Genomic DNA, 24,063 nt, shown 5'->3' on the forward strand with positions numbered 1-24,063 from the left:
GTCGGGGCAGGTCTGAGCTGCATTCAGGGGAAGCTGGAGAAAGGGCCCTCCGGCTCCAAGACCCCATCTGGAATGTGGGTTGGAATGGGGGAGCCCCCGGGTCCCCGGCCCCGTCATCTCCCCGGACTAGGCTCTGCTAGTCTGGGGGAAACTGCAGTGCGGCCCCCTCCCCCTCCCACCAGCCAGCAGGAGGAGAGAGCTTGCCTGACCCAGTTTTCTCTCCATTGCCTGAGAGGAAGGGAAGGAGGCGGGAGGGCTTCTCTCTGCCTGCGCCCCTGGCGTGGGGCCGGCTTGGGGAGGGGAGATCCCTCTGCGGACGCTGGCTCCGTGGCCTGATCCCACCTGACCCCTGGGGACCCAGGGAGGCGGGCAGAGGCCCGACCCTCGTTCTCCGAGCTCTCTCTCCAGCCGGCCTTCCCTCTGGGGGCTCTGACAATGGGGTGGGAGGGTAAGAGGAGGGAGAAAATCAGCAAATAAGAGAGAGCATCCTCACTCCAGCATTTCCTGAAGACACTTGTCTCCATCTTTGAGGGGCAGGCGCAGAGCTATGCAAATCACAGGCAGAAGGACACCCAGCCTCCCTGCAGAAAAGTTCCAGGAGGGCCCCAGCTTTAACCTCTGTAACCTGGCCCAGCCAGCCTAGTTGGAAGCCCATGATCGAAGGCTGGGAGAGGGGGTGCATGGGAAGAGAGAGTGAAATGGAAAGCCGTGGGGAGGTGGAACCCAAAGCCCTCCGAACAGTCCTCACCAGATAGATCAAAGGAAGCAGGGGCCCAGAGAGGGGAAGGGACTTACCCAGGGCACACAGCATTTGAGATACAAACCCTGATTTCTGAACAGGTTAGTGCCGCTTCCTCACCTCAAAGTGAATGGGTAGGTCTGAGGTCCAAGGAGAGAGGCAGGAGGGGCAGGACTTCGGGAAAGGGAATTCGCGTTAATAAGGCATTGACTCCGGGCTCCACAGTTTACCCTCTGTCAGCACTAGGTATTATTATCCCCATTTTACAGAGGAGGAAATTGAGGGTCAGAGAAGTGAAGGTCACCTGCTACTGTGTAGCTGCATTGAGAGATGAGCCCAGCAGTGTCTGGTTCCAAAGGCAAGCTCTTCTCTGTTGTGTTGTGGAGGCTTTGCAGGTTCCCCTTGGAGGATCTGGCTTAGAATAGACTCGCCTTCCGGGCCAGCACTCCTTTCTCAACCGCGGTGACTGCTCACGGGTCCTGCCAGGGCTGGGGGCGCTGTCTGCGGTTGCCTCGGCAGGTGCTCTGAACACCAGCCCTGCCGGCTCCGCCTGTGGGGCTCCAAGCATGTTCCCGAACTTCCCCGAGGCTCCGTGTTCTCATTGGTAAAGAGATAAGAATCAGCACCTCTCCGCAGTTGTGCAGGTCACAGAGGAGGCGTCCAAAGCGCCCCTCGCAGAGCTCAGCACATAGTAGGTGCCGAGAGGCCGCTCTTACTCCTCCCAATCTCTTCGCATCAGACGTGCACGGAGGACTTATTAGGTGCCAGGCATCTCCAGCGAGACGGTGGTGATTGCAAAGCCGGGGCCAGTCCTCCTGTGGGACAAATGACCGCAGAGTGTGAATGTTGGTGGGTGCTTTTGGATGCTGTCGTGTCCCACGAGAGAGACGGGGATCAGGTTGTCCCTCACAACACCCTGCAAGACAGGATCCACTGTCATGCCCATTTTTCACAGGAGGAACCTGGGGCTCAGGGAGGGGCAGGGACTTATTCAGGGACACACAGCTCCTAAAGTGGCAAGGCTGGGATTCTGGCCCGGGCCTCCTGGACTCCCGAGCCCGTCTCTTAACCATCCCGCTGCATCACCAGCCAGGGAAACCCAGCGCTTGGGGCAGCTTGCGTTCTGGGGGTTTGGCCGAGGTGGTGGAAGGAGGCTTCGGGCAAGAGGGACAACTCGAACCGAGCCTTGAAGGAGAAGGGAAATGAGAAAGACCACAGACACAGAGCTGGTGTGGGCTGGCCTGAGTGAAGACCCGTATGGCCAGGTGGGGCTGCTCTGTGGGACAGGGGAAGGGTGTCCCAGGGGCTGATGCTTTCTTGTCTCCTGTTTTACAGTGAACTTGCTGGACACATCAACCATCCATGGAGACTGGGGCTGGCTCACGTATCCGGCTCATGGGGTAGGTGATAGGCAGTGGGGCCAGCGTCATCCTCTATGAGCAGAGAAAGGCTCTGACTCACAGTCTTATCATCAGATAGATCAAAAGGAAGCAGATGCCCAGAGAGGGGAAAGGACTTACCCAAGGCCACACAGCAGTTAGAAACAGAGCTGCTGATTCTTTCCTTCCTCCTCCCTCCCTTCCTTCCTTCCTCCCTCCCTCCCTTTCTTCCTCCCTCCCTCCCTCCCTTCCTTCCTTCCTCCCTTCCATCCATCCACTATGCATTCATTCCTACCCTCCCACCTTTCCGCCTTCCTGCTTTCCTACCTTCCTACCTTCCTCCCATCTTCCTACCTCCCTTCCTTTCCTGTGTGCAGACCCTTGGGATTACAGAACCATCTGGTGCTGGGCTGCCAGTCCTTAAGTGTAAGGCCCCAAGTGTGGGATCCTTATATCTGGGTTCTGGGCCTACAGAGTCACATGCCACAACTGGGCCCAGGGTCGCCGGGGACGTGCCAATGGCCAGGAGCGGCCAGGAAAGGGCCCCAGCCAGGCCTTTCACGCCTCTCACGCCCCGTCCTCGCCAGGAGCTGTCCAGACCCCTGGACCCCCCCACCTGCCTCTCTCTTCTGTCAGAATCATCTGGATGGCACTGCTAGAACCCACTGTGGCCAAACCCCCAGGCCCATATGGCCTCCACGGTGACCCTGGGCTGAGCCCATCAGGTCTCTTTGGGTTGTGTGCTCTCAGGCAGGGGGCCCCTCCCATCTTCCCGGGGAGCTGGCGCGGTAACCTCAGGGTGTCCAGGGACAACGCTGCACCGTCCCCGTCCCTCCACGTGTCTTATCCAGATCCCAGGGTGAGCAGGGCAGTCAAGCCAAAGTGAACCCGTGAGCCTGGCAGAGGCCCGATTCTGCCATCGACAAACGGGTGGCCCTGGTGGTCACCACTTCACTCCCTGAGTCCCAGTTCCCCAGCTGTTGGAAGGGATGTGCCTGTGACAGTGTCATGGGGTTTGCTGCAAGGGTGAGGGGAGGTGACACCTGGTCTGGGCACCGTGCCTGGCACATGGTGTGCCCTCACTGGGCACTGTCATCGTTATTAGTGTGTGTCAGTTACGCACCCTCACATCCCCGCCATAGACACAGGCACATCGAGTACGCATGACTTGTTTCATGAACACTGGCTTCCGCGGCTCTGGAGACGAGGGGAATGATATTAATGATGATGAGGGCGATGTTGATGTCAAGAGTTAGTGTTCATGAAGGGAGTAGGGGTATGTCTTCACTTTGGGGTAGGGTTTTTGTTTATTTAAGTAGGTTTCAAGTGATAAGGTTTTAGTTTGTTTTAAGTAGGTTTCATGTCCAGTGTGGAGCCCAGCTCGGGGCCTGAACTCATGACCCTGAGATCGAGAGTTGGACACTTACGCCGTTGAGCCACACAGGCACCCCAGGGTGGTGTTTTTGTCCGGGTCATTTGTGGCCTGTGGCTGGGGTCAGGACAGAGCCCCCCTCTTCTCTCCCTGGAGGTTTCGTGTCCTGGCAGCAGTAAGCTGAGTCCATTGTCATCAGCCCCCATGCAGCAGGCTTCGGGGAGCTTCACAGGCAGGCCACATGGGCCTAAGAACCAGGAGGGAACTCCTTTCTGCCAGAGCAGGTCAGCCCTGCCTGAGGGTAAAGGCTGGGTCTTCGGGGTATCTCTGTACCTCCCTGGGCCTCAGTCTCTCTTTGTGGAATGCTCCTCTGTGTGTGCCCCCAGATGGCTGTCTCCCAGGGGTGAGCATGGGTGAGAAAGGGCTTGATAAAGTGGGCCAGCTCTGCCAGTGGCGGGGGGCCGACCTTTGAGTGGGTGACTGCCTGGCTGATGGCTGGGTCAGCATTTCCCCTGAGACTCAGCAGCCAGGAAGGAGTGGGCCTGGCCCCAGGTTGGCTCTGGGTGTCTCTGTCCCTCTGTCCTACTCAGAACTTAGGACTTGGTTTTTAGAGTAACAAGGAATTGTAAAGGTTTTAAGCAGGTGGGGAGCATGACCAGACTTGTCGATGATTTTCTGGAAATCTAAGGCTTGTTTGCTTGCAGAATGCTCTAAAGCACGGCTCAGAGTTACCTTACTTGTTTAGGAGTTAGAACAAATAACGTATATTCACATAGCTCTGAATAATTCACAGACATTATCTCGTAATCCCCACAACCCATCCTGTGAGTAGGTACAGCCACCCCATTTCACGGATGAGGAAACTGAGGCTCAGAGAAGCAAGAAATAATTTGTCCACCATCAGGCAGGTTCCAAATGGTGGACTCAAACTCCAGTCTCTCCGGCCCGGAGCCTGTGCTGAGTCCCTGGTGTTCTCTTTGGTCTGTGTCCTCATTGTGAAGGGGTGGGAGGCAATCCAGCGTTGTCTGCTCAGCCAGGGGCCACCTTCCACCTTTATGGGACCTGGAGAATGGGCTTGTCCAGAGAGGAAGGAAGGCTGGGTGAGATCCCTGGGTCCCAAACTCTGGATGTTGAGCCTGTTCCAGGCTAGCAGGTGAGGCATACAGATCCCTGCATCCAGGGGGTCTGGGGAGGTGCCTGGGAATCTTTTGTTTCATAAACTTTCCAGGTGATTCTCCTGCCCAGCTGGCTAGGGAGCCTGTGGACGTGGTCCTTGTGTTCCAGGCACCCCTCTGATTCTGAAGTTTCCTAAATAGCCTGGGAACAAGGGTCATCCAGGGCTGTCTCCAGCGTCAGCAAAATGACCAGATTGTCAGGCAAGGCTGCACGGCCTAGGAGCCAAGAGTCTGGGTCTTGGATGAGCCATTACGCTGCTGCCTTTAATCAGTGTGACTCAGGCAAGTCACTTACCTCACCTCCACCTCCCCGTTTATAACACGGGGATGATCGCAGTTGCCATCAATGAGGATGCATGAAAGGGACATTTCCTGGTGAGAAATCGGAAGCCCTGAGAAGTTAAGCAACTCTGCTAAGGTTGGGGGGAGTCTGGCCCCAGGACCCAGACTCTTAATCAGGATGTGCCCCTCCCTCCACACGTTGGGACGCACTCCCCCTCTTCTGGTGAATTAACCGATGATGCTGCCCTGGGATGAAAGTCACGTTCTGTTGTCTCACCTGATCCCCTGGAGTAGGTGGGAGGGGCTGGAATCAGCCCCTCCCCGCCAATTTCACGGGAGCACAAGCTTCAGAGAGGGGAGGTGATGTGCCCAGGGCTGCACAGCTGGTCCAGGGCATTCTGTTCCAGACAGAGGACGGAGTTGCAGAGCAGCGGTGGGGGCCGGTGCCGGGGTGGAGAACAGGGCTCATTCCATCCTTGCACCAGCCTCCAGGAATTCGTGCCTCTCTGGGTGTCTGCAGCAGCCCCTGGGGCCGGCAGAGCAAGGCCAGGCCATTGACACCGGTAGGGCGGCTGGAGCGGACTCAGATGGAGCTGATTAATTTATCCAGGTTCCTGGCAGGAAACGGACAGGGAGCAGCTGGCTGGCTCTTTGGTGCTCCGTTAATTGTGACAATGACTTTAACCCCAGATGTGACACCACGCTGCCCAGAGGCCCTGGCTGCGGTGGGGGGCACAGGGGGGCCCTGTAGGGGCAGGGGGTGTAGGAGGCATCAACTCTCGGGTGAGGCTGGCACACCGCGGACCCCTTCCCCAGGGGGCCCGGAGGCAGGCGCCGGCGGGCTAGGAAGATGCTGCTGGGTCGGCGTTGTAGGAGTCCTGTTCCTCTGGTGCCTTGCTGGGCCAGGCCCAAGCCAAAGCACTTGGCAGCCTACGTCTTTCGTCCTCTCGAGCCTCACTGAGGCGGGCCTGCCTGAGCCCCATTTTACGGGGGTGGGCACTGAGGGTAGAGACCACGTGGCTGGCCAAGACAAGGAGAGATGGAGGGGCTTTTGTCAGACTTCAGACCCCCGAGGCCTCACTCCAACCCTTGTGAATTACTCAGAGCCCCACAGATTCTCAGAACGTCATGAGGAGCAGTTTTTACCTCCCACCCCCCTTAAGTAAGAGGATCTCTAGTTCAAGGGCAACTGCCCATAGAGGCCCGAGAAAAGGACAGCAAGGCATTGCATCTCTGGCCGAGCCAAGGCAGGGACCCGGAGCCCGTCCCCTCCATCTGCCCTCAGCCCCCAGCCCTTCCTTGGGGCCATCAGGAGTCCACTGAACTCAGCCCACAATAACTGCTTCTGGCCAACCAGCATTCTGCAGTTGAGGAAGCTGGGGCCCAGAGAGGAATGGGAGCTTGCCCGAGGTCACACAGCAGGTTAGAGACCAAGAGGTCTTGATCTCTTGGCTCCTGGATCATTTGTCAACACTGGATCTTGGAGGTGAATCTTCTGTGTCCAAACTGGGCTATTTGTTGCTCGCGGGACATTGCTCATACTCCCCCTGCAAGAGCTTCCTGCTTCAGCCTGCAGGAGGTTCCACCCCCCTCTGGATGCCCATCTTCTTTGGCATAGAGCACCCTACCACCTTGTCTGATGCACTGTGAGATGGTCAAGGGGAGGGAGAATTTCTGGCATGTTGCTTTCCTTGTTTTTAAAAAAGTTGTGGTAGGGGCACCTGGGTGGGTCAACTGGTTGAGCGTCTGACTCTTGACTTCGGCTCTGGTCATGATCCCAGGGTTGTGAGATCGAGCCCCGCGTAGGCTCTAAGTGTGGAGCCTGCTTGGGATTTTTTTCTCTCTCTCTCTCTCTCTCCCTCTGCCCCGTCCCCCCGTTCACTCTCTCTCTAAAACATTAAAAAAAAAAATTTAATGAAGCCGTTGAACTGGGTTTAAAAAAACAATTGTGGTGAGATACACATAACATAAAATTTCCGAACCACATTCTAACCACTTTTTAAGTGTACAATTCAGTGGCATTAAGTACATTCACTGTGTCGTGTGACCATCACCACCATCTATCTCCAGAACTTTCATCTTCCCAAACTGAAACTGTCCGCATGAAACACCAGCCTCCCGTTCCCCAGCCCCCCCGGCCCCTGACAACCACCATTCCATTTTCTGTTTCCGTGGATCTAAGTGCCTCGTATAAGTGGAATCATAAAATATATGTTCCTTCACCGGCTTATTTCACTTTGTAGAATATCCTCAAGGTTCACCCATGTCGTAGCATGCATCTGGATTTCCTTCCTTTTCAAGGCCGAATAATATCCCATTGTTTGGATATACCGCATTTTGTTTACCCATTCATCCAACCATGGACCCATTTGGGTCATTTCTACCTTTTGGCTGTTGTGAATAATGCTGCTGTGAACATGAGTGTGTAAGTATTTGTTTGAGACGCTGCCTTCGATTCTTTTGTGTATATATTCCCAGAAGTAGAGTTGTTGGACCGTAGGGTAGTTCTATTTTTGACTTGCCGAGGAACCTCCATACTGTTTTCCACGGTGGCTGCACCATTTTACTTTCCCACCAACAGGGCACAGGGGCTCCAGTTTCTCCACATCCTCACCAACATTTGTTATTTTCTGTTGTTTTGATAGTAGCCATCTTAGTGTGTGTGTGTGTGGAGTGGTATTGCATTGTGGTTTTGATTTGTATTTACCCTAATGATTAGGGATGGTGAGCATCTTTCCATGTAGTATTTGACCATCTGTATATATTCTTTGGAGAAACGTCTGTTCAAGTCCTTTGCCCATTTTTTAAATTGGGCTGTTTGGTTCTTTGTTGTTGAGTTGTAGGAGTTCTTTATATATTCTGGATATTAATCCCTTATCAGACACGTGATGCGCAGGGCTGTTGCCTTTCGCTCTGTTGATTGTGTCTGATTTATTTCTGAATCACTGATAACCTGGCTAGCGCCTGGCCCAGAAACCACCACGTTCAACGTCCCCACATCCTAGTACTCCCTTTCTCAAGGATCTGAGGCATAGTCAGGTTCATGAATTAGAAAGATCCCTCTGGCGACTGATAGGGAAACTGGACCCGTGGGCTCCCTGAATCACTCAAACAGAATACCCCCAAACTCCCCCCCACCTCCGGGAGTGTTTGGAGTCGCCATGTAGAAACAAGGTTGGATTTTGTAGCTTTGGCATCAATTCCAGTGCTGGCTCCACCGGTCACCAGCCGGGTGACCTCAGACATGTGGCTCACACGTCTGAGCCTGTCTTTGCTCCAATGCAGCAAAACACGCTTTCCCAGAAGGATGTGGAGCTCTCTAGAGTGCCTGACGGCTGTGACAGTCCAGTAGGAGGTCAGCAACCCAAGGGCAGAGACCCAAGTTCCATCTTGTTCCCCAGGATGCCCCCGGGGCCATGCATGTTGCACGTGGCACGTGGCCGGGGCGACCGGCAGGAGAGGGCGAGGTGCTGCCTCTCGCGTCAGCGCTGTGCTCTCTCTGCCCGCAGTGGGACTCCATCAACGAGGTGGACGAGTCTTTCCAGCCCATCCACACGTACCAGGTGTGCAACGTCATGAGCCCCAACCAGAACAACTGGCTGCGCACGAGCTGGGTGCCCCGCGACGGTGCCCGGCGGGTCTACGCCGAGATCAAGTTCACCCTGCGTGACTGCAACAGCATGCCCGGCGTGCTGGGCACCTGCAAGGAGACCTTCAACCTCTACTACCTGGAGTCGGACCGTGACCTGGGCGCCAGCACGCAGGAGAGCAAGTTCCTCAAGATCGACACCATTGCGGCCGACGAGAGCTTCACGGGGGCCGACCTGGGCGTGCGGCGCCTCAAGCTCAACACGGAGGTGCGCGGCGTGGGCCCCCTCAGCAAGCGCGGCTTCTATCTGGCCTTCCAGGACATCGGCGCGTGCCTCGCCATCCTGTCTCTCCGCATCTACTACAAGAAGTGCCCCACCATGGTGCGTAACCTGGCTGCCTTCTCGGAGGCGGTGACGGGGGCCGACTCGTCCTCGCTGGTGGAGGTGCGGGGCCAGTGCGTGCGGCACTCTGAGGAGCGGGACACGCCCAAGATGTACTGCAGCGCCGAGGGCGAGTGGCTGGTGCCCATTGGCAAGTGCGTGTGCAGCGCTGGCTACGAGGAGCGGCGGGACGCCTGCGTGGGTGAGTGCGCCACGCGGGGGGCACGTGGGCTCAGTCCGGGCGGGGCGTGGGGGCCGTGGCGGCCGGCAGGGATCCGGGCGGCGAGCTCAGCACCTGGGAAGATGGGTGACCTTCCAGGGTTCGTGGGTCAGCGAATACACCAGGCCGCCTGCGTGCGTGGGAGCGTGTGCGTGGGAGCAGGGCAGAGAGAACGGAGGCAGGCACGCCGCAGCCGGGTGGCGCCCTCTGTGGGCGCCGTGGAGGGGTACGTCTAAGCACGCCCGTGTGCTCGGGCACATACCTGTGCGAGGGAACGATTCTAGGAGCTCACGTGCGTCGGGCATCGTTTTAGGCACTTTTCACATATTAACTCATTTAGTCTCCGGGCCTCCCCTGTGACATAGAAGCTACTCTTATCCTGGTTTCATAGACAAGGAGACAGAGGCACAGAGAGGCAGAGGAACTTGCCCGGGGGCACACAGCGCGGGAGTGGCAGACCTGTGACTTGAACCCAGAAGTCTGGCACCCGAGTCTGTGCTTAAAACCGCCAAACTTGTACGGAGTGGAGGGAAGTGGAACCAGTCCGTGGGTGAATGAGTGCAGTCTGGGGCACCCAGGGGGTACTCTCTAGGTTGGGTGTGTCACTGGGGCACCTGGACCAGCCTGCCGGTGTTTGGTGGGGGGGGGATCTTACCCAGGGACCTGTGGGAGGGGACAGCCAAGGTCCTTGTGAAAGGGAAGGCGGAGAACGCAGCAGCATAGCAGCTGTCTCCCCATGAGCATGCTGCTGGCGTTCCCACGCCAGAGACTGAGAGCAGGACCCACACCCCAGGCTGCGTGGACGTGCCTCACGCTTCCACTGTGCCCCTCTGGGGGGCAGTGTCACGAGGCATCCCAAGCACCCGGGTCACCGGGAGAGTTAGTTGGACAGACAGCTGGTGACCCAGCTGTACTGGTCTCCGCCTGGTTGCCCTCTGCCCTTCCTTGGCCTCCCCGGGGGCTGGGCACACGACAGCTCAGCCACTCAGAGCATAGTGAAGCCTGCTGTTGGGACCACTGGTTCTCCTGGGGAAGGAGGAGGTTCCTGTGCAGGGAGCAGAGAGACTAGGGCCTGGCCCCAGATAGGAATTGGGACGGGGCCCATCCCTCGGCCCCAGCAGGCAGGCAGGGCCCCTTAGTGCTCACAGGACTGAGGAGGGCACAGGCTGACAATTTCAGGTGATGCTCAAGGTAGTTCTGTGGGATCAGGATCTCCCGTGCAGCCACTAGGCCCTTTCCAGCCCCTCTCGGGGGGCTCTGGTTTCCTTAAGAAGTCCTTCTTCGCACTCCCAACTGCTGTGAGTCTTTGCTTCTCCAGAACCCTAACCCCCAAAGCACCTTCTGTGACATTTGCCTGTTTCTGGACTTGTTCTATCACCTGTGGCCTAGTTGGCTCTCAGGCTCCCAGGCTCCCAGCCTCTCCTGGCTCCTATCGCAGCCATCCCTGTGCTTCTCAACTTCCCACTGGGTAATTACAATAACAAACACCCCCGTTGCCTTTACAGCTCACAAAGGGATGCTCACACATCAGTTCATTGGCTCACTGTAGCAAGGCGGGTATTACCATTCCATTTTACGGATGGGAAAACTGAGGCTTAAGAGGTAGTGTCGCTGCATAGGCCTCTCGGCTGGTGACAGGTAGAGCTGGGGCCTGAGTCAGGTCTGTCTTGCTCGGAGCCATGTGTAGGTATGTAACCTATGCCTGGCCCAGCACCAGCGCTCTCCCTGCCTGAGCTGGCTTCCAACATCCCCTCGTTCTGGTGCGGATAATAAAGTCCCTTAGCGACAGTTTGTTGAACGTTTGCCACGTGAATGAGCGCTTCTTACTCCTCACAGCAGTTACTCATTTTGTTGAGCATCTAGTGTGGCCCAGGCACGGGGGTTTCGGCACAGGGAGTCCGTGCAGCCGGGGAGTTCACACACTTTCTCATGCTTACAAAAGTCCTCTGAGTGAGGTCGTGTCTCCCCATCTTACAGATGCAACAAACTGAGCCCCTTCCACCTAAGTCACAGAGTAGGGCTCTGATCCCAGGCTGGCTCCCTCCAGAGCCCTCAGCTGCTCCCTCTGTCCCTAGAGCCTTCTGCCAGACCCCATCGCCCTCCTCTCTGGGGTAACATCAGAGCAGTTAGGAACTGGCATAGCACAGGCCATAATAATCAGGCCAGCTGCTCAGCGGATACCTGCTCAAGGTCAGCCGCTGGCCCCCACTCTGGTGCAAGTAAGACCCTTGTCTGTCCAGCGTGCCGTGGGACACACTTGCTCGTGGGAGGGAGACTGGTCTTCCTGACTGGGGGATCGGGGGTCTCCGGTGCTGCTCCAGCCCCCTTGTTTGACAGGGGTGGGGAGTGGAGCCCAGAGAGGGAGTGTGTTTTGCCCAAGGTCCCACAGCGACTCAAGGGCAGGACTCCTGGTAGAAGCTCCCAAGTCCCGGGGCGCCTGGGTGGCTCAGTCGGTTGAGTGTCTGACTTCAGCTCAGGTCGTGATCTCAGTTTGTGAGTTCGAGCCCCGCATCAGGCTCTGTGCTAACAGCTCGGAGCCTGGAGCCTGCTTTGGATTCTGTGTCCCCCTCTCTCTCTGTCCTTCCTCCATTCATAGCTCTGTTCTCTCTCAAAAATAAAAATAAAAAAAAATAAAAAAAAAGAAGCTCCCAAGTCCCGAGCAGCAGGACCATCCCAGGGCTGGGAGAGGCCGAGGCCAGTCTCGTTTCCTGGCAGCACTGGCACATTAATAAAAAATAACAAAGAAATGTCAAAGCAGGGTTAGGCAATGGCGGCACGTTTCGAATTTTACATCTAAATCACAATACAACATAATTATGCCGGTTGCGAGATAATTACAGGTTTTATAAAAAATATTAATTCCTAACGCACGGCAGGCAGTGAGGTTTGGGGACGGGATGCCGGTGGTAGGTGGCACGGGGAGAGACTTCGCTCACTCCTGTCGCGGGTTTCTGTGATGGTCTGTGTAACCTCCTTTGAAGAAGCAACGTGGGTCTGAAACTGAGCCCCCTCCCGCCATGCGAGGCCCTGCCAGCAGTCCCCATCCTCACCCCTCCTTGGGTGGGTACCCTGAGAGTGAGGAGGCTGGGGGGCCAAGCAGGAGCTGGGAACAGACTGGGGGTGCCCTTCTGGGCTGCTTGAGTTGTCCTCTCAAAGCTGTGGCTCCCCTCCACCGCCGATCCACCTGCGTGGGACTCCCTGAGGACCGTGGGCCCCTGGCTTCTCCATCAGACAGTTGTCTCTGAGCAAACCGTTGAGGAGGAAGGCTGGGCCCTGGGGTCCCCGCCTGCCCAGCCTGAACCCTCCACCTTCCTTCTAGCGAAAGGAGGGGATCCAGAGCCTGAGGCCTGCAGCAGGGGCCGGCCCACGGCAGTGGCCTCCCTCCCGGCCTCCCTTCCCCCTGGTTTCACCCTCACCGCTCTCCTCAGAAGTGGCCGGGAAGCACTCAGTTTGACAGAGAAGACAGTGAAAGCCCATGGGAAAGGGACCAAGCCAGTCGCCCGGCTCTTTGAGGCCTCACCGAGACCCCTCAGGCCTCAGAGACCCACAGAAGAACGTCAGAGCCAGGCGGAGCTCGTCCAGTCTGCCAGTGGGGAAATGGAGGCCCAGAGAGGTGGTGTGACTGGCCCAAGGGCACACAGCTAGGGGTGTGATTGCATCCCAGATCTCCCAACTCCTTGAGCAGAGCGGTCCCCTCACAACACAGTTCCAGACCCAGGCCCCACCCCCCCACAGCTGGCTGCAGCCCCCTCCCCGCCAGGAAGGGGAGAGACCTCTCAGAACATCACCCAGCAGAGCAGCAGCCCCGAGTCTGAAGTCCTGGTTGCCGTCCTTCCCGTCACCTGGACGCAGAATACAAACCACCCTCCGAGGCCCTAATCATTTTTCTATAAATATCAGAGCGTCTCGTTTCGGAGGGGGAGCGTGAGCGACGAGCTCTTTTGCCTTCCTGACTGTGTTTAAAATCTGATTTAGAATTAATTTCCTTTGGTCATCCACCGGCAGACACCTTATTTGTCAAATCTCAGGCTCTTGGCGGGGGAGAGGGGAGAGGTGGTGGGGCCTCAGGCAGCTGCCGGCCTGACAGGCGGCCTGGGCAAGGTGCCCTCGGCAGGGGCAGCAGCCCCGCCTGGCTCCCGGCCGACACGCGGGCCACGCAGACTCCGGAAGCACCCTGGGTCGACGGGCGGGGCCGGGCCCCTGCCCAGGGCCGCTCCATCTGTCTCGGCCATTAATTCCCGGCTCTGCCTCCAGGTCTCCGGGCTCCCCGAGGCCTGGTGATTAGTATTCTTATTAAAGATTATTTTATTTTCATTGCGCGGATTAATCTGGCTCTGACACGTTACAGCCATATGGGTATTAGCAGAGCGCGTGAGAACCGCCCATCGGTGAGCGGCAGAATGGCCAGGCCATCTCTAAGTCCCGGTCCATGTTGAGAGGCTGGTGGGGGAAAGGCCCGGGCTCCAGAGGCTCCCCCACCTGGGTTTGCATTCTGGCCCAGCGAGGAGCCTAGAGCAAGGCACTCCGCCGGTTTCCTCTCTGCCAAACAAATGTATTAATGGCAGCCACGTAGCATCGTGATAAGTGCCGGGCGCTGTCCTGACATGAATTCACATGCATTTGCTCATGCCATCCTCACAACAGCCCTGGGAGGTGGGGGACTATTATTATCCCCATTTTACAGATGAAGAAACTGAGGCCCAGCAGGCTGCCTAGCGTCCCTTCGCCTAGAGCAGAAGAGGAGCCCAGGCAGCCTGCTTCCAAGTTTCCGCTCTTAACTGACAAGAACCAGATGGACTCTGAACGGCCAGGGGCTCAAGACCCGCAGGCTGTCGTGCTGTGCTTGCTTTATGCCATGAATCACCCCAGGGTGTCACCATACGTGTGCTGTGTGCCTCTCACTGCTCCGACGGCACATTGAGAGCAGGACCGACTTCTCATATCTCGGCTCCATGGTAGAATCTCAATAAATGTGGGTGAAGGAATAAATGAGGGGAGGAATGAGCGAATGGTCCCCAAACTGCTAGCCGACATGGGTCACTGTCATTCAGCTCAACAACAGGCTCAACAAATGTTTGCCGATGAAGCGCAAAACCTTCCTCTGCCCCATTCCTGGGCCTGGAGGAAGGCTCCTAGGCTGTGCCCCAGGGCTTTGTCTCCCGGAGGGCTTCTGGGAGGAGGAGGTGAGATCACAGTGTGTCAGCTAGGAGCCCCACAACCCGGAGCTCCCAGTGAGCCCTGTGCCCTCGTGGGTCTCTCCAGGGGTGGGAGGGAAGAAGTCTCAAAACTGAGGCACACGTTCGCCAACTCTCCAACCTGTGAGCCCCTTCTGGCTCCACGCCCTCTGAGTCTGGGAAGCGGTATCATTTCTCCCGATGCCGGGTCTTCTCTCAAGCCTGTAGCATTTTACAAATTAACTTGATTTTAGCTGTTATAATACACAGTGAACTTCCCGGTGGTCCCTGTTGCAAAGGAGGTCAGGTCCGTGGTGCAGCTGAGGACCACCCGGCTAGGTGGCATTTGGTCCTCCTTGAACTCCCGGGATCTCTCCCTGCTGCAGAGCAGATCACGGCGGGATTAGCTCACTTTGAAAACGTGGCACTGACCGCTTCTGCTCCGAGCCAGACTCTAGGAAGTTTGAGATGAATAGGGCAGCCCTGCCCTTGTTCACCAGGAGCTGCCCACAAGCACCTTCCGGTTTAGGAGGAGGGCCAGACGTACCGATACACAAGTACAGCCATAGTGTTATCGGTGGCGATACTGAGCAGGGACTGCAGAAGTGGGGCAGGGAGGAGTTGTTTCTACGCACCTGCACATGTGCGTGTGTGCATACACGTGGAGGTGTGGAGAAAGGCTTCGTTCCAAGGGACAGGAAGATAAATCTTGAGAGTTTGACAGGTGGACAAAAAGGACAAGCCATCCCAGGAAGAAGGCATAGCACGTGCAAAGGCCCCGACGCAGGAAACAACCTGCTGGGTGTGGGGAGTGGCCGGTCCTTTAGTTTGGCCTGTGGATGGCGAGTGAGAGGTGACACTGGAGGAGGCTGCAGGAGGGCTGTGCCTGCCACGCTTTATTGTTAGGCCGTGAGGGTGTGAACCGGCAGTGACCAAGTCAGGTGTCGTTTCAGGGAGTTCCATAACGTAGAATACCCCCACTCCCTGTGTGGCTGACAACTTCTTACTGCTTAGACACGATTCAAATACCATTTCCTTCCCTGAGAAAGTAGCTCCTCGCACAATTTGCCCTTTGCCACCTCACCCGCTTTATTTCCTTCCTGGCAATGATCACGGCCTCGTTTACCACACCCCAAGGTGCTGGCTCTGTGAGGGCAGAATGAATGGCAGTCACACTGGCAGCTGGGACTGGGGACTGGGGAGGCAAGGCTGGAGGCTGGGTCATCCAGGTGAGAGATGAAGCAGGTGTGGCGGAGGCCGGGGAGAAGGTCACGTACAAGACTGGTCAGTCCCGGTCACGGTGACAGGCTCTGGGAGGGGCGGGAGCCTGCGAGTCCTGGACAGTCAGCATTGCTTGGGGAGCTTGGAAAACAGATCCCCAGGCCCCACGCCTGGCTCTTCTAACTGGCTGGCCGTGGTGGGGCCTGGAATCTATATTTTTATAGGGGTCCTATCACCTGGGTCTCTTTTCCAGTCACATTCCCACCCGCCCCATTCCCTTCCAGCTTTCGTTCCTACCCAAGTCCCAACCCCAACCCTTGGATGCTGAGCCTCCTGACCCCCACACCCGAGGCAGTGTCTCACTCAGGGCCCGGTGTCCAGTGATGGACAGATTCAGGCTGGAGACAGGCCTGGGTGGGAAGGGCCGCAGCAGGAGACGTGACTCTGGTTTGACGAGGCTCTTTCCTGTGCCGACTTCGGGGCCGGGACTCAGGTATCGGGGTCCCAGCCTCAGTTCTGCCCCCGACTAGCTGTGCAACCCTGTGTAAGTCACAGGCCCTCTCTCTGCGCTTCGGTCCCTCCATCTGCAGATGAGGGTAGGGCCTGGTGATGCTGAAGGGCTACACCCGTGTCCCTCGGGAGATCCCACTGGAAGCCTTGGGTCAGGGGGAAAGCTGCCCCGAGGCCTGCCAGGGTGGCCCGGCTGGCTCACCTGAAGCCGCCTTGTCCTCCGCAGCCTGTGAGCTGGGCTTCTACAAGTCGGCCCCTGGGGACCAGCTCTGCGCCCGCTGCCCTCCCCACAGCCACTCTGCAGCCCCCGCTGCCCAGGCCTGCCACTGTGACCTCAGCTACTACCGTGCGGCCCTGGACCCACCATCTGCAGCCTGCACCCGTGAGTACCACCCCGAGCCCCAGCATCCTGGAGATCAAGACCGGGCCAGGACCGCATGCTCCCAGGACTCCAGGGACCCAGTCAGTGCTCTGTGGGTGAGGCAGGGACAGGTGGCTCTCTTGGGCCAGGGGCCAGTCTGGGGTAGGGGGGGTGACTCCGACTGACTCCTCTGTGGTGGCTTTGACCTCTCTGAGGTCCCTACTTCTTGTCACATGTCACCTGCTATCTCTACAGGGAAATCCTTCCTTCCTTCCTTCCTTCCTTCCCTCAGTCTTTCCTCTTTGCTTCGGGGAGCAGACGAGAGCTGGACTCATGCCCCGCCCGGTACCAGGTGTTTTGGGTCATCTTCTGATCCGGCAGTGATACTGCTGCCCTGGGAGCTGGGGTGGGCGAGCCAGGGGGTTCCTGTGAAGCAAGGGCCTGTCAGAGGAGCCCCCTAACCGCTGCCGTCCTCGACGGACTGCCTGAGCTGCCTTAGTGGGTGTGGGGTGTGGGGTGAGTGTGTATAGGAACTATGTGTGGCCGCCTGCTTGGATGTGGCATGCGTGTGTCTGATTCTGGGTGTGCCCTGGGAGGCCGGCAGCGATCAGAACACTGTGTGTGTCTGTGTCGGCAGCTGCTCCCGTAAGGGGCCCGCATAGTGTTTGTGTGCCTGGGCGCGAGCGTGAGAGTCTCGTGCCCACGTACATAAAGGACTCTGAGGGGTGCGTGTGCACATGTGGGTCCCTGTAGGGGATTCCCAGGTCCCCGCAGAACTTGGACGAATGTGCCTTGTGAGCCCAGCGTGTGCGCACGTGGCCCAGCAGGGGAGGCGCGTGTGCCCGGAGAGGGCGTGGTTGCGTGTGCTCATTGCCCTGTGCACCTGAGGGGACTCGGAGGGGCTCTGACACCGCGCCTGCAGGGCTGTGTGCCTGGGCGTTCTGCGTGCTGCCGGCGGGGGCTCCTTCATCGCCTCCTCTCCTGGCCGGAAGGGGCCTCTCACATCCCGGCTGGGAGGCGTGGCAGCCAGCTCAGCCTACCCCATTCGCCAGTGCTGGTCTCTTGAGGTGGAGTGAGGGGCACTTCTCACTGGTTTTGCCCCCCAGTCTCCAGTCTCCCCCTCCCCCCACCTCCATCACACCCGGCTCCCGGGCTCCCTGTACATGGCGTGCACACACACACACACACACACACACTTTGTCCCTCCCTCCCTCCATCCACTGTCCTGCCCAGACCCATGCATTTTCCCCACAAGGGACCTGCCAATACAGAAAGGATGGCTGAGCGATGTGGTGCCTACCATGGGCTTTGCAGGCAAGGTGAGCCCAGCTCTAGGTCACGGACACTTGTTCTCAGCTAGCCGGACTCCAGTTTTTCTCCAAATCCACAATTCAGTGCCCTCGGGTTCTAGAAATCTTACGACTGTAAAAGACTAAGCTTTTAGTATTCCGCACCCTTCAGATTCTACTATTCTCTATGATTTTGAGATTCTACTCTTCTATTTTCTTGAGATCTGAGAGTCTCCGCCTGAGATGCTGAGGCTTGAAATTCTGAGCCCCAGGGCCCACCCCCCTCAGCACCCCCAGTCCCTCCAGACTCGAATCCCCGCCCCCAGGAGCCTACCCCAGCCCCACCTTTCTCTCCAAAACCTCTGCGCTTCCCAGACTGGGGCTCTGGACACACACTGCTGCAGAGACCCCCCCCTGGGCTTCCTGGAGCCTCCATTTTACGCCCAAGCGGTGCTCAGCGGTCTGTGTTTTACGTCCAGCGCAGGGTGAAGGAGTGAAATGCGGCAGGCAAATGACAGAGGCATTTCGCACCCGCCCCCAGGGTGGCTGCTGTGGGCCCCTCCCCCGCCCCCCCCCCCCCCCCCCAGGGTTGTCAGTCTCTCCACCTGCTCTGCATGAAAACGCTGGGAAACGCAAACCTCGATCCCTGTAGGTCCTGTGGCAGGACAGGGCAGGGGGTTCCCACCACGGCCGCCTGCCGTTCTCTCCTCCCCAGGGCCGCCCTCGGCACCGGTGAACCTGATCTCCAGCGTGAATGGGACATCCGTGACCCTGGAGTGGGCCCCACCCCTGGACCCAGGCGGCCGCAACGACATCACCTACAACGCCGTGTGCCGCCGCTGCCCCTGGGCGTTGGGCCACTGCGAGACGTGTGGGAGTGGCACCCGCTTCGTGCCCCAGCAGACAAGCCTGGTGCGGGCCAGCCTGCTGGTGGCCAATCTGCTGGCTCACATGAACTACTCCTTCTGGATCGAGGCCGTCAACGGCGTGTCCGACCTGAGCCCCGAGCCCCGCCGGGCGGCTGTTGTCAACATCACCACGAACCAGGCAGGTAGGCGGAGATGCTCCGTGCCCCGGCTTCCCTGGCCCCTGGCCCTCGCAGGATCGGAGCACCGCCCCGTACGCGGTGGTGTTTCGGGCAAGTGCCTGCCCCTCCTGGCCCTGCCTTCCTCCCCAGGACTGGGAGTTGCAGGCTCTCCACACCCTTAGAAAAGTAGATCCTGCCCCGTAGGTGGGAGGAATCCGACAAGGTCAGAGACGGGCCTCCACGGCCATCGTAGGCCTGGGTTCCAGAGCTTTCTCTCTGCCTCTGTACGTGCCTCAGGTCCTATTTGGGGGCTTAAGTGAGAGAAATGAAAAGTCCGAGCCCAGCACCTGGCCCAAGGTACCTGCTCAATAAATGTCATTAAAAAATAAAATCACTCTGATTATCATTTTCCAGAACACCTGCCACTGCTGCCCCTGGGAGGGATTTGGTTGCACTGGTTTGGACAACAGCCATTTATCTCTGTGTGTCTAGACAGTTGCCGGGCTGAATTTAGCCCCTGGAGCCCCTCCCTTTCCAAATTCTGGTGAGTCCTGCCTGTCAAGTGACAGCCCGGCCCAAGAGCCCACCACAGTAGCTTCTCCATTAACGGCCACCCCAGCACACATCTAAGCCCACCGTGGCCCCGACCCCGTCTCCCCCCAACACCACGCAGGCCTGGTCCAGCAGTCACTATTCTCACCATGTCACCGAGGAGGAGTCTGAGGCTCTGTGTCACCCCCACAGGAAGTGGCAGAGGCAGGATTCAAACCCAGGTCTGCCTCGCACCCAAGTGAAACAGGAGATCCAACGGTGAGCCCAGGGCACCCCCTCCCTGATGCCAGGCTTTGTCCATTCAAGAGACCCTCTTCCAACCGGCATTTGTGGGGCACGCACCGAATGCCCAGCTCTGTGCTCGGGGCTGGCGACACAGTGGGGAATAGGCCTGTGTGCCTGGTGCGTGGGGCCCTGCCCTCGGCCACTGGTCTCCAGGGACACTGGGGCAGGTGGCTGGCTGGCCGGGGTGCAGGTGGGGTAGAACCCAGGGGCATTCCCGACACCATCAGTACGCTCCATCGTTAAAAGAGAAACCCTCCCTTGAAGCCACGCTCCCTTCCAGCCCCCAGACCATTTCTGTTCCCAGGAAACCTTCCTGAAAGAGCTGTCTGCGTCCTCTCTCGGTGAGCCTCTTTGGGCGGCTCCAGTCAGGCATCTTTCCCCACCTGGCCCCTGAAGTCCAATGCCCCCACCGGGCCACACGCCGCAGGGACTTCTCTCCCTGTTCTTTTCTCATTGGTGGAACACTTGCGTCTTGGCCCCAAGCCCTGCACATCCCCCATCTTCTGTTCACCTGTCTGGCCTGCCCTTGTCCATCCTGCCAGCCCCTCTTCCCCAAACAACCTCAAAAGGCTGGAAGGACCCTGGGCTTGTCCCAGACCCTCCTCCCTCCCCTGTTCAGCCAGGTCCATCTTTTCCGAGTGATCTTATCGGGGCCCGTGGCTTGGAATCCGCTCTCAGGCTGACATCCCCCAAATGTACCAGCCTGGACCTCTCCCCTGAGGCCTAGCTGCCCACTCCCGCCCCCCACTTGGATGTGTTTTAGCCACACAGCACCCCCAGACCTGCACCTCCCAGAGGCCCCCCGTCTCAGGACACGGCACCACTGTTCAGGGGGATGCTGGAGCCCCACACCCCGTTGTCAGCCTGACTCTCCTTCCCTCCCTCCCTCCTCCACCACCCGCCGGCCCCACCGGGCCTCACTTCAGGTGACCACCGCCCCCTCAGAGTCCTTCCAGTGCATCTGCCTTACTCAGCTCAGGCCGTCGTAACAAAATACCGTAGGTTGGGGGCTTAAACCCTGGAGGTGTTTGCTCACGGTTCTTGAGGCTGGAAGTCCAAGATCAAGATGCTGGCCAGTTTGGTTTCTAGTGAGAACCCTCTTCCCGGCTTGTGGACAGCTGCCTTCTTGCTGTGTCCTCCAAGGCAGAGAAAGAGAGAAGTGTCTGGTGTCTTTTCTTATAAAGGCACTGATCCCATCATGAGGGTCTCACCTGCGTGACCCCCTCTGTATCTAATTATCTCCCTAAGACCCTACGTACAAAGACTACCAGGTTGGGGGTTAAGGCTGCAATATATGAATTTGGGAGGGGGACACAACTCAGTCCACAGCACTGTCCACACCCCCAGCGTGTGCTGTGTGGGCAACCACAGGGGCCCCCTTCCCCTCGCCCCGTGATGCCTTCTCACACTGCGTCCTGAATGAGCTTTCCAAATGTAAGCGAGGCCCGGTCGTACACGAACCCTTTACCAGCTTCAGCCTGAGCTCAGATCCCATTCAGATCCTCCCAGGGCCGAGGGACACCCATGCCACCCACCCCACCCACCTCTCCAGCCTCACCTGCCCACTTTTACCCAGCTCCCTCTCTTGCAGCCACCCTGGCTTCCCCCTGCCCTGCCCTGCCCCTGGGCCTTGGCTTTACCTCTCTTTCTGAGCGACAGGCCCCTCCCTGTGATGTCCAGCGGCTGGCTCCTTCAGTCGTCAGTTCCACTGTCACCCCTGCCTTGGGGAGGCCCACTCTGACCACCCCCAGCCAAAATGGCCTGACTCCACCTGGCCCCTGCACACAACGTTCCCTCCATCACACGCAGTGCCTTCTTCTGTCCCTCATGGCACTTCACCAACCTGTGACTGCACATCGATTTACCTTCTTGCTTTCTGTCTCTGTCATAGATCACAAGCTCCTCGAGGGCTGCCGTGGTCACTACAGGAACCCCAGGTCCTAGCTGACCACAAGGCATGTGGGGAAGGCATTCAGGAAATCCTGAGGGGGCCAGGGCAGACAACAGCCCTGAGCAAATGGCTGAGGTCTAGCCTCACAGAATGCTGGCCCCTCCCCGTCTCTCCTCCCTCTCCCCCTCCCTCCTCCCTCTATCCTCTCCCCTTCCCCCCCCCCCCCCCACTCTGTCTTCTCAGCAGCCACCTCCTCCTGGAGCCCTCAGGTGACCCCACCCTGTTTTCCTTCCACCTCTGTGCTCTGTCCCCCTGTGTCTGCTCCACTCACACGGGACCTCTGGCCTTGGAAGTTCTTTGGTTTTTAAGAGGCGCCCACATACTGCTGGCACCACGATGGTCTTATCTGATCCTCACCTCCTCCTGGCTGGTGCTGCTTCTAGCTTCTCTTTCTGGTTGGGGAAAGTGCCCCCCCCCCGATGGTATCGGTCCCAGCCAGCAAGAGAAGGCCGGGTTGTGAACCCAGGCCTGATTCCCAGGCTGGTGGGGGGCCCCCTGTGCCACACTCTCCCAACTTCACTCTGGACTTCTTAATTTGTCACGTCAAAGCCACCCAGCAATATTTATTGGCCACCTGCTGTGCGTAGTCCCTGCCTTCAGGGAGCTCCGGGGAGACAGGATGCCCTGATAGGGAGCAAGAACTGGGCGTGGGGGGCAGCCGGGGGCAGCCGGGGGACCCTGGGGGTGTGGGGCCGAGAGTCAGCTTGGCTGCCGTGGGGTCTGTATCTGGTACTTCCCAGCAGACTCACATCAGGGGTAACTGCGCCGAACGCAGGAGGGAGGGAGGGACTGAAAGGCTCAGTCAGCGAGTAACGGGGGTGCACTGGGGACCTAGTGTGACAACGGGAATGCTTGAGCTCAGATGGGCTCAGCTCAGGTCCTTCCCCTGAGTGTCAGAACTGCTGTAGTCACACTCTCCAAGTCCAGGCGGTGAGGACGCTGGTTCCTTCCGTCCTGCCCCTCTCTTCCTTCTCCTTTTCTTCTTCCTCCTCAGGATCTCCCCGAGATCCTGCTCCACTCCAGGCCTTGGGCTCGGGGTGGGAGGCATCGGGTGGTGGGGCCCACGTGGACGAGGGTGTCTGCTGGGTGAGGCTGGCGGGGCTCCAGCACGCTGCCAGTGGATGGGCCTGGCCAGCGGGGAGGTGGAGGCAGTGAAAGCTGGACTAGTCAGGCCTCCTCTGGGTCAGGCCAACCCCAGCTTTCTAGACCCCTGGACCGAAACCGGGCTGTGCCGACCCCGGGTGACCGACCAGAGCGGCAGCCGGTGATTTGCTAGGAGGATTGGAGGATGCCGGGCGGCCTAGGGCCGGGGCAGGACTGTCGGCAAGGTGAACACGGCCCAAACCAGGGTCCCTGGGACAGAGGCCGGGCTCCATTATCACCCACCCTCCCATCTGACCGAGGCTGGCCTCCCACCCCCAGCCCCGTCCCAGGTGGTGGTGATCCGCCAGGAGCGGGCGGGCCAGACCAGCGTCTCCCTGCTGTGGCAGGAGCCAGAGCAACCCAATGGCATCATCCTGGAGTATGAGATCAAGTACTACGAGAAGGTACCAGCAGGGAAGGGAGGAGGGGGGAGGGGAAGCAGGCGGGAGGACCCTTGGCCGACCACCCCTCTCGTGGGCAGGACAAGGAGATGCAGAGCTACTCCACCCTCAAGGCCGTCACCACCAGGGCCACTGTGTCGGGCCTCAAGCCGGGCACCCGCTACATGTTCCAGGTCCGAGCCCGCACCTCTGCAGGCTGCGGCCGCTTCAGCCAGGCCATGGAGGTGGAGACCGGGAAACCCCGTGAGTGCAGGGGAGGACGAGGGAGCTGGGCCAGGCCAGGGGCCGTGGGGGGTGAGAGGAAGGGGATGTGCTGAGTGGGTGCCTGTGCTGGGTTGGCATTTTCACAGGTGAAAGCCTGAGGCTCAGAGAAGGGAGGTTACTTGCCCGAAGGGACAGAGCTGATCACGGCCCACCTGCCACTGGCTTTTCCTGAGTATCGGTGTGGCGTGCAGGTGCCATGGCGCCCTTTGCCAGCACGGTCACCTTATAACCGTCCCAGAGGCCCTCTAGTGCGTTGCCGTTATCCACATCCCCGTTTCACAGATGAGGAAAATGAGGATCAAAGCAGTAAAATGAATCGTCCGAGGTCACCCAGCAAGGCAGGATTAAAGCCTGGTCGGTCTGGGGACGAGTTCTGTGCCCCTTCCGCAGTATCCTCCTGCCCCCAGCCTCCAGAACTGTGGTGCCCACAGCGTAGTCTGGGATCAGCAGCAGCATCACCCGGAAGGTACTGGAAATGCTGGTTCTCAGGCCCCACCCCAGACCTTCTGAATCAGAAACCCTGGGGTAAAGGCCCAGCCATGCAGCGTTTAGTAAGCCCTCGGGGTGATTCTGAGGCACCTTCAGGCTTGGAAACGCCCTGCCCCTGTCTCCAGCTGCTTGGGGTCCTTTCTCAGCTCTACACTCGGGTACCCTCCGCGGGGTGGTACTGGGATAGAAAGGTTCAAGGCTGAGTTCATGACCCCCTTCCACTGGCACTGCCTTGGCACTCCTGTGCCGGATAGGAAT

General features: G+C 58.6%; 1 protein-coding gene across 1 annotated transcript in view; it reads left to right on the forward strand.

Annotated features, from left to right (window-relative positions):
• Positions 1-2,079: 2,079 nt before the first annotated feature.
• The window catches only part of EPHA8 (EPH receptor A8), a 30,139-nt gene continuing 8,155 nt past the window's right edge, over positions 2,080-24,063 (forward strand). The window contains exons 1-6 of the mRNA XM_042952738.1: positions 2,080-2,139; positions 8,457-9,120; positions 16,270-16,425; positions 18,409-18,744; positions 22,931-23,055; positions 23,133-23,295. Coding sequence (XP_042808672.1) covers positions 8,523-9,120; positions 16,270-16,425; positions 18,409-18,744; positions 22,931-23,055; positions 23,133-23,295 — 1,378 coding nt within the window. The 5' untranslated portion in view covers positions 2,080-2,139; positions 8,457-8,522. The remainder of the gene's footprint in view (positions 2,140-8,456; positions 9,121-16,269; positions 16,426-18,408; positions 18,745-22,930; positions 23,056-23,132; positions 23,296-24,063) is intronic.

Source organism: Panthera leo, chromosome C1 (genome assembly GCF_018350215.1).
Source record: "Panthera leo isolate Ple1 chromosome C1, P.leo_Ple1_pat1.1, whole genome shotgun sequence".
Taxonomy (NCBI): Eukaryota; Metazoa; Chordata; class Mammalia; order Carnivora; family Felidae; genus Panthera; species Panthera leo.